The following is a 10,077-nucleotide window of genomic DNA, read 5'->3' as shown; positions in this document are numbered from 1 at the left end:
GGGGATCACAGGACAAGGTAAGTTACACTACAATGTAATTCCAAGTGTAGCTCGGGCTTACCGCCTTTGATACTGAAAATGAACCCCGAGCCACCCTCAGGATTACAGCTAGGAAGATTAAAGGAAAATGCTATGATCTGGTATCCTATGAGAAATATTTTCATGCTTGTCCCTTTGAATAATTTCAGACGAAACGTGGTACTAGCGATCAGATTGTCGTACGATCGCTTGGAAAGCGGTATTTTTTGTATGATTTTCTGATCTTGTGTACTAGTTACTCCTGGGAACCCCAGACAAATGAATGATCTCCACTTTTGTCTTCCTCTGAAGATCCTCCCAGCAGTGATCAGAAGGTAGAGGTGGTTTGATCCATGTCAGGCAATGAGTGATGGAGCCGGCCCCGCTTCCTGGAAGAGTGTGCTGTGTAGACAGGTAGTCACCCTGAGCCTAGGAGAGGAGGGCACTTCCCTTACCTGGGCACACTGGGAGGGGCCTGGCTCGGTGTCATTCAGCTCAGAAAGCCGGAAGGACTGGGACTCGGATTGTCACATAGACAGCGGCGTGTGACTTGTCAGGAGGGACCGGGAGCCGCTCTACCCCCATCCTATGTCCCAGATCGGAGCCGATCGCCGCCTGCATGGGACGTCCTCTCCGGTGAACTCGCCGATCTGTCTTTGTTGACTTTGCTGGAGAACACAGGGCGATGTGGATGGGGCCCCGGGCACTGCTGCTCCTCGCCTCTGCAATGGTGTGGAGTGCCTGTGAAGGTAAGGAAGTCCCCACTTCCCCTTTACCTGATCTGCTGGAAATGGGATCCTGGGAGCGGCGATCAACCTGACACTGACAGCTCCCGATATCACCCCCCTCCTCCCCCCCATGTCCGGAAGTGTGGGGGCTGGGATACCATCTGTCCCCTTCCCCACACCGGTCACCTGTCACCCCCGATCATCGGAGTCCCAAGTGACAGGATACTGCAGACCTGTACAGGACGATAAAAGTCTGCCTGAACTCCGGCCAGGGCTGTAACTACACACCATGGGGCCCAGCAGCACAACTATGATGGAGCAAAACGGATCAGGAGTCTTCTTGTTATGGCACAGTTGTTAGTAAATCTGCACAATTACTCCATAATGCCAGAGGCGTCCCTAGGCAGGTGTGGGGGGTGCACGGTGCACCGGGTGACACCTACCGCACGGGGTGACACCGGACTCGCTCCACGGAAAGGTAAGTTGTGAAGCAAGCCGACGATCCCTGCAGAATGGATCGGATCTGCGGATTGGGGAGCATAATGGATCAGATTCCGATCCATTATGCTCAATCCGCAGATCCGATCCATCCTGCGGGTATCGTCGGCATGCAACCTATGCGGGGTGACACCGGACCCGGTCCATGAAAAGGTAAGTTGTAAAGCAAGCCGACGATCCCCACAGGATGGATCGGATCTGCGGATTGGGGAGCATAATGGATCAGATTCCGATCCATTATGCTCAATCCGCAGATCCAATTCATCCTGCGGGTATCGTCGGCATGCAACCTATACGGGGTGACACCGGACCCGGTCCATGAAAAGGTAAGTTGTAAAGCAAGCCGACGATCCCCGCAGGATGGATCGGATCTGCGGATTGGGGAGCATAATGAATCAGATTCTGATCCATTATGCTCAATCCGCGGATCCGATCCATCCTGTGGGGATCGTCAGCATGCAACCTATATTATTATTATTATTACTACGAGTTTATATAGCGCCAAAGGGTTTGCTCAGCGCTGTACAATAGGGGGGGACAATACATGGCACAGTACAACAAAGACAGACAGCGTACGAGGGGTAAGAGGGCCCTACTCTTACGAGCTTACAATCTAGGAGGGAACCTATACGGGGTGACACCGGACCTGGTCCATGAAAAGGTAAGTTGTGAAGCAAGCCGACGATCCCCACAGGATGAATCGGATCTGTGGATTGGGGAGCATAATGAATCAGATTCTGATCCATTATGCTCAATCCGCAGATCCGATCCATCCTGTGGGGATTGTCGGCATGCAACCTATACGGGGTGACACCGGACCTGGGCCGTGAAAAGGTAAGTTGTAAAGCAAGCCGACAATCCCCGCAAGATGGATTGGATCTGCGGACTGAGGATAATGGATCGGAGTCCGATCTATTATGCTCAATCAGCAGATCCAATCCATTCTGCGGGGATCATCGGAGGGGGTGTCACCAAGTATTACCGCACCGGGTGACACCAACCCTAGGGACGCCCCTGCATAATGCTGCTGTGGTACCATGCGATCCGGTGTAGACAGACACACTGCGTTTGCAATCTGTGCTTGGGGTGTCGTCAGGAATATATTGACACCAGCAGCAGATCGCACAAGTAGTGAGTTTTCAATGCGGTGTGAGAAACATTCAAAGAACGTGGGTTTTCCACACCGAATGAGACCTTAAAAGTGTTAGCTAGAGCTCATTTTTAAGGTTCACACTGATGCGGTGCGGAATTTGCAGCGTTCTCTGTGCGAATTCTGCACCGCATCAGAATCGCACCCCGTTCATGCTAACCACTGCGGGTGTGTATGTTAACAACATCTCGAAAGCAGTCTGCAAAACGCAGTGTGATGTGCAGAATCGGATCGTATAGGTGTGAATACCCATGCGATCCGATTCTAGTGCGGACCAAAAAAAAGGGTCCTGCACCTTTTTGGTGCGGGTGCAGTGCGATTAGAGCCATACATAATGTATGGCTCTGATCGCACCGTACACAAATCGCATGTGATTTGTACAGGAATTCAGTGCGGCTCCTGCGCGAATCACATTTGAAACACCGCACCGCATATATGTGAACCTAAAGGATAAGTTCACGTTTTGCTAAAAAATAATGAATGCACTTTTTTTGCAGGTAAAAAAATGTGCCTTTATTATTTTTTTGTTCATTGCACCAGCGATGAGCAGATCGCAGATCGCTGGGACACTGCAGGTCTCCTGCAGATCTGTCAGTATATCTCCGGTATGGTCAAACAGATATACTGACAGGAAGAATCAATGAACTACCCTGACACTCCATAGTACCCTGGTAGTTCATTGAGAGCTACAAGCTGGCAGCCGCTAAGGACCTGTAGTTTCTCATTCACAGAGGCCGCAGCCATGCAAGGCTTTGCCCTTTTTTTTTTAATTTGCCAGCTAACGGGGGGGAGAGAAGATTCGGTGTATTCATAACATGTTACACACTAAATATGGGTGTAACATGTAACATGTTATGAAAGGTGAACTTACCCTTTAATCACTTGCCCTCCAGAAGGTTTTACCCCTTTCATGACCAGACCACTTTTTTGCAATGCTGCACTGCGCTACTTTAACTGACAATTTCAGTCATGCAACACTGTACCCAAATTAAATTTCTATCATTTTTTTTCACACAAATGAGAGCTTTCTTTTGGTGGTATTTGATCACCACTGAGTTTTTTTATTTTTTATTATATAAACGAAAAAAGACCGAAAATGTTTGAAAGAACATTTTTTTTTGCTTTCTGCAATAAAACATGTCCAATTAAAAAAAGAATGTAAAAAAAAATCAAATTTCTTCATAAATGTAGGCCAAAATGTATTCTACATATTTTTGGTAAATATTGATAGGTTTGCAGGAAGTTATGCTTCTACAAAATATGGTATAAATACTGGAATTTTTATTTACTAATGTTTTTATACTAGTAATGGCGGCGATCAGCGACTTATAGTGGGACTGTGATAGTACGGTGGGCAATCTGACACTAATGACACTTTGTGGGAACTGACTAATGACACTGGGTCAGAAGGGCATGTCCTTGCTGTCAGGATAGAGCTTTGTGTTGTTTACAATCACAGAGCTCTGTCCTGTCATCTGCTTTGCCGATCTGTGGGTCCCAGCCATCAATCATTAATTGATGGCCGGGACCCGCTGATCAGCTTGTTGTGTAATTAATTAAATGACAGCCGGGGCACCGTGCTTGCTTGCCCCCTACCTGGATGAACTGAGTCATGTATCACGTGGTCCGAGCAGAGAGACCGCTTTGCCACAGTACTTCTAAGTGAGACGGTTGGAAGTGATTAAAGCAGTATTAAAGGAAATTTCAATATATATATATATATATATATATATATATATATATAACAAATGTCTTACCTGCTCTGTGCAGTGGTTTTGCACAGAGCAGCCTGATCCTCCTCTTCTCTAGTCCCCCACAAACACTCCTGGTCCCTCCTCCTGCCAAGTGCCTCCAAAAGCACGCAGCTTGCTATGGGGTCACCCAAGCAGGCTCTTTCCCGATCCACTGCTCTGTGTGTCCATTCACACACAGAGCCACGGCTTGGCCTCTCCCCCTTTCCCTCCTCATTGGCTCACTGGCTGTGATGGACAGCAGCGGGAGCCAGTGGCTCTCACTGCTGTCTCAGTCAATGAGTAGGGAGAGGCCCAAGGCTCTCTTAAACATTGCTGGATTACAGTGGGGCTCAGGTAAGTGTTAGGGGGGTGGGGGTTGCTGCACACAGAAGGTTTTTTAAATTCATATATAAAATGCATGAAGGTGAAAAACCTTGAGCCTTTACAACTACTTTAAACCCAAAAGCAAACATTTATTATCTTGCAGCTTACCAATCCTTAGATGTGGTGACTGCATCATTTTTCTTTTTTTTAACCATTTGCCCTCCAGAGGATTTGACCCCCTTGCTGACCTGGCCATTTTTTGCAATACAGCGCTGCGTTACTTTAACTGACAATTGCATGGTCATGTGATGCTGCACCCAAATTAAGTTTATGTCCTTTTTCTCCCACAAATAGAGTTGTTTTTCGGTGGTATTGGGTATTTTTTGCTCTATAATACCGACAATTTTGAAAAGCAACAATATTTTTGACTTTTTGCTATAAAACATATCCAGTAAAAAAATTTGAAAAATCAAATTTCGTCATAAATGTAGGCCAAAATGTATTCTGCTACATTTCTTTGCTGAAAAAAATCCCAATACGTGTAAGTTAATTGGTTTACATGAAAGTTATAGCGTCTTCAAATGGTGGTATATATACTGGATTTGTTTTTTTATAATAGCTATGGCGGCAATCAGCGACTTATAGCAAGACTGTGGCAGACATTTTGACACTCGGGGGGAACTAACTGTCACTGACATCCCCATTGATGCTAATACAGTGATCAGTGCTAATAAAAAGCTATGACACTGTACTAATGACACTGGGCAGGAAGGGGTTACCATCTGGGGTGATCAATGGGTTAACTGTGTGCTGTTTTACTGTGTGCTGTGTGTGCTTTACTAGGGAGGCATGTTATTTTGTATTGCTCTGCTATGCAGAGCAATATAAAGCAGCATGCTGGAGCTGATGGGAGAGATCTGTATTGTTTACATACAGACCTCTCCCCCGTCAGCGATCGTCGGTGATCACTGGGTGCTGGCGGGGAATCTCCAGCCGGGAATCTGTGATTGACAGCTGTAGCCATATATATACCTGATTTTGCGCAGCCCTGCCGCCCTGTAGCAGTATTTGTGCTACAGGGCTACGGGGAAGCAGTTAAGCTTTCTTTCCTTTATTTTCATCTGGTGATCTGGCCAGTAAGTCTGTTGTTTTTCAAAAGAAAAAAATCTCTCTTGCAAATGTAACAGAGTGTTGGGACAAACCATTTACCACTTGCAGGAATGCTTACAATGATCAGCTTTAATTCATGTAAAACCCAAAAGAAAAAAAAAGCCAACTGGATAATATTTTAACATTTGCCACATTTAAAACAAGGTGCATTAAATTGATGTGATATGTACAGTGTTACTAATACATACCACAGTTGCAAAAATGCGTTCAGGCGTTAAGATCTGTTTTACGTTCAGGCCTTATGGGGTTGAAGTAAATAGAATGGAGCCCCTTAGGTTTGGACATAATGATTAATAAATCATCTATTAATCATTATTTTCTTCGTATGATACAAGTAACATATAGTGCTGGAACATGCATGTAGCAGATCTTTTATTACATAGATAAGATGTTACATTCTTATCTTCCTGCCTTTGTTGTGTCAATATGACTTGTTATTCTGTGTCATGGGCTGTTCCTGTACAATATACTGGAAGAGTTGTTTTTTCTGCAAGTTTCAGTTTTGTTGTTGTCTTTGGTATGAACTGGGCTCCTCTGACAGTGTGGAGCAATGGAAATAACGAGCAAAGCAGGAAAGAGTCCATCCTTCATTCCTGGAGCCTGGAGCCTTGGAGTCTAAAGCCGGCCATAGACGGGTCAAATCTTGGCCAGCTAAGCAGGGACTGTCACGATCACACGATCGCCACCACCAACATGCGACAATTGCACGACCGAGACCAACAGTAATACGTCTGCGTCAGACCCCAGACCTTCTCACCAAACTCGTGACCAAAGGACCGGCCGATCTAAAACCGCAGTGTGACACGCGTAACAAGGCCACACCCAGCTGCACCCTGCACAGCGATTGTCCAGCTAATGGGCTACAATCGGTGCCTGCAGCCTGAATGTACTTGTTACTGGGTCGGGTTAATTATGCAACTAACCCTGTACTGCCACCACCACTTTTGTCGGAGACTGGGAAACTCCCGTTATCAAATATACACTATAATGATTGAAATATTGATCTATATAACATGGTCCGCAGGCCTGTTATACAGAGATTATAACAAACAATAGCGTCTCTTCAAAGGCAGGAATTTGTGAATTGCAAGTAAGCGCTTAAAAACAGTTTAACACTTTCAGAAAGAAAGATTTATTACTAAAAGAGTCAAATAGGTGCAATAAAATATTTACAAAGAGATGTCACTAAGATATATATATATATATATATATAAATATACAGCAAAGAGATAATAGGAAGGAAGGTACAGGGTTGAGTTACTTGCCAGTACGCCTTGGTTTGTAAGCAGATCCACGTTGCAAAGGGTCTTTGATCTCCTATGTTACGATGTTACGTTTTGGAGATGTGTTTTGCTTACCTTAGGCTTGCCAGCCTGTCTTTTTAAAATCCCCCTGCAAGGGGGGGTGACTCTGAATACTGGACACTATGCTGTTTTGGGAGGGGTCAGTCGGGCGAACTCTGAATTAGAACCAACATCTGTCATAATCCATGACATGAAACATAGGGGAAAAACCTGACTTGAGGAATGTTCATTTCATTCTGTCATCTTTAACTGTTAGGTTTTATGAGGTTACAATCTCTTTCAATTCCTGGGAGAAACTGCCTTATCTGTTTTATAATGTGGAAGCCTACACAAGTTTTTGGGTCAGTGCTTCCCAATTCTCTGAGTAATGCTGGCCTTATCATGACTTAGGTGAGGAAGGCTACACTTCCGCAGACTGCTCGGCACCGGACTAAGGATGCCTTAACCTGCCTTTGACCCACACCATCTGTCACTGTGCCTCTCAGGAAAGGAGGGGGTAGGGAATGAAGGACCGAGGAATACCTCCAATAGAAAAGGGGAACTCCGCGTCCAACTCTGATGAGCCAGTTTGCTACAGGGACGAGCCATGATTTGAACCATGTATGGGCAGGCCGAATGTACCCAAGTTGATCGATCGATCAACTAGGGTACAACCAGCCTGTTGGATTTTACATGCAATTATTGCTAGCGGCTATTATATGCCATGGGTTGCAGAAAAGAAAATCGCTCAAGGAATCCTTCCCGTGGAGTCATTGTGTTCTCCTGGAGGGGAAATCCATCCCTGCCAGGAGAACTTAATGGTTCCACAGGAGGCATTCCCCCATTAACACTGACTGAGTTGATGGTATAATTGAGCGATTGTCTATGGCTGGCTTTACAGTGGCAACGCACACTTAGAATGTGTCATTCACCAAAAAAAGGACATTTCAGTAACAATGACACCACGACCATGACCACTCAACTACTGCAACTCCCTCCTCATTGGCTTACCTTTACATAGGCTATCCCCCCTTCAGTCCATCATGAATACTGCTGCCAGGCTCATCCACCTCTCCAACTGCTCAGTGTCTACCACCCCTCTCTTCCAATCCATCCACTGGCTTCTGCTCACCCAATGAATGAAATTCAAAATACTAACAATAACTTACAAAGCCATCCACAACTCTGCCCCCAACTACACTAACCTAGTCTCAAAATATCAACCAAATCGTTCTCTTCATTCCTCCCAAGACATCCTGTTCTCCAGTTCCCTCATTAGCTCCTGTGCTTGCCTCCGGGACTTTTCCTGAGCCTCTCCTATTCTATGAAACTCCCTACCCTAATATGTCCAGCTATCTTCTAGGCCATCCCTGAAACCCCTTCTCTTCAGAGATGCCTATCTCACCTCCACTTTACAACTGTATTTCTACTTTCTCAGCTCATCCCCCACAGTTCTCACCTTTTGTATCCACTGACACTCCATTTTAGATTGTAAGCTCTAATGAGCAGAGCCCTCTGATTCCTCTTGTATTGAATTGTATTGTAACTGTACTGTCTGCCCTCAGGTTGTAAAACTGTTGGCACTATAGAAATCCTGCATAATAATAGTTAATAACACCATGTAGAGTCTGCAGTTTTCTGGGGTGTCAGTGCAGTACAGTGTCTGTGGCATAGTCCCCAGCTCTGTTCCTGTCCACTCTGGAGTCACATTCATGTTGAAAATGCACTAAGACTAGGAGTAAAGGCTGAGACCCACAACTAATTGCCACCATAGATGTAAAGACCTAAGAATGCACATGCAAAGAGTTGACTATCAGAGACCCCCTAGTTCACACAGTTGAAAAAGGGGGTGGCAAAGGCAGGTGGTCAGGCCGCTGTTTTACCGCTCCCTTCAGGCCACGCACCTAAATACAGTAGGCCACTCTCCAACCATGTGCAAGGCACGCGGTTTGCGGTTTAGTAAGTCAGCATTTTGAGGGTTCAAGGAGGCGGTGAGGAGGAGACATATGACCTCTTCACTGCCTGTCAAACTCCTCCAAAAATCAAAACTGTGGATGGGGGAATCTGATCAGTTTATTAGTTCAATCCGCTGGTTGAACGCAAAATAACTGACCCATCTATGGCCAACCTAACAGGGTCACAGAAAGTAATAAAACCCTGACAGGTGTTCTAAACCCTCCACTTAAATGGCTCTATATTGGGCTGTGTCTGTACTATAAACCCATGGCTCTGGATAGACGTTTGACCACAGGGGTGTAAAGGAATGATTTGCATGGCTCTGCCCCCTAAAATGAGGAATAGACCCTTCATTTTTTGGATCTGTGATAGAAGCTAGACAAGCATATACAGGGGCGTTTTTCTAGGGTGGCGGTTTTCAGGGGGGGCTGCAGAATAAGGGACACACAAGACATAGGGACCAGGTGGGATCTGTGAGAGGCTGCGGGCTGCTTGAGTGTGTATGCAGAGCCCGACTCTCATTCCCGGTGACGTCCGGAGCTGTGAAGGTGAGTGTGTCTCTCTTGCCGGTGGAGGGGCGTGGCAGGTATAGGGGGGCAGTGGAAGGCTCTCTCCACCAGGGGGGTGTGGGGGTTGATTGGCGTTGGTCGTTGTCAGGCTCTCTCCACGGGAGGGTGGTATGGGGGTTGGTTGGCATTGGTCTTTATCAGGCTCTCTCCACAGGAGGGGGGTGCAGTGAGATATGGTGTTGGTCGGTTTCAGGCTCCCTCCCCAGGGAAGGAGGGTGGGTGATTTTTGTGTTGCCTAGGGCAGCATAAAATCTAAATACACCACTGAAAATATACCTAAAGTTTTAAACATACCCTACTGTGTTTATCACTAATGAAGTGGCTTTTCGGTTTCTTTTAGCCCGCCTACCATAAGTTGTTTCATTGGGGTTGATTTACTAAAACAGGAGAGTGCAAAATCTGCTGCAGCTGTGCATGGCAGCCAATCAGCTTCTAACTTCAGCTTGTTCCATTAAGCTTTGACAATAAAACCTGGAAGCTGATTGGTTTCTGTGCAGAGCTGCACCAGACTTTGTACTCTCCAGATTTAGAAAATCATCCCCATTATGTCTTTCAAAATCTCTGGTAGCAAGTTGCAGGCTCAGACCACCAACCACAGCTATTAGGAGGTTTATGTGTCCTTGTGAATGTTCTATACTGTATATATAT

The 10,077-nt window shown here is 45.9% G+C and overlaps 1 protein-coding gene across 1 annotated transcript in view; it reads left to right on the top strand.

Annotated features, from left to right (window-relative positions):
- The first annotated feature begins 467 nt into the window (after window positions 1–467).
- VSIG10 (V-set and immunoglobulin domain containing 10) overlaps window positions 468–10,077 on the top strand; it is a 47,300-nt gene continuing 37,690 nt past the window's right edge. The window contains exon 1 of the mRNA XM_089677257.1: window positions 468–767. Coding sequence (XP_089533383.1) covers window positions 704–767 — 64 coding nt within the window. The 5' untranslated portion in view covers window positions 468–703. The remainder of the gene's footprint in view (window positions 768–10,077) is intronic.

Source organism: Staurois parvus, unplaced genomic scaffold, assembly GCF_062004578.1.
Source record: "Staurois parvus isolate SC_StPar_1 unplaced genomic scaffold, SC_StPar_1.0 ptg000014l, whole genome shotgun sequence".
Classification (NCBI taxonomy): Eukaryota; Metazoa; Chordata; class Amphibia; order Anura; family Ranidae; genus Staurois; species Staurois parvus.
Note: the sequence above shows the minus strand (reverse complement) of the source record. Positions and strands in the feature narration are given on the sequence as shown.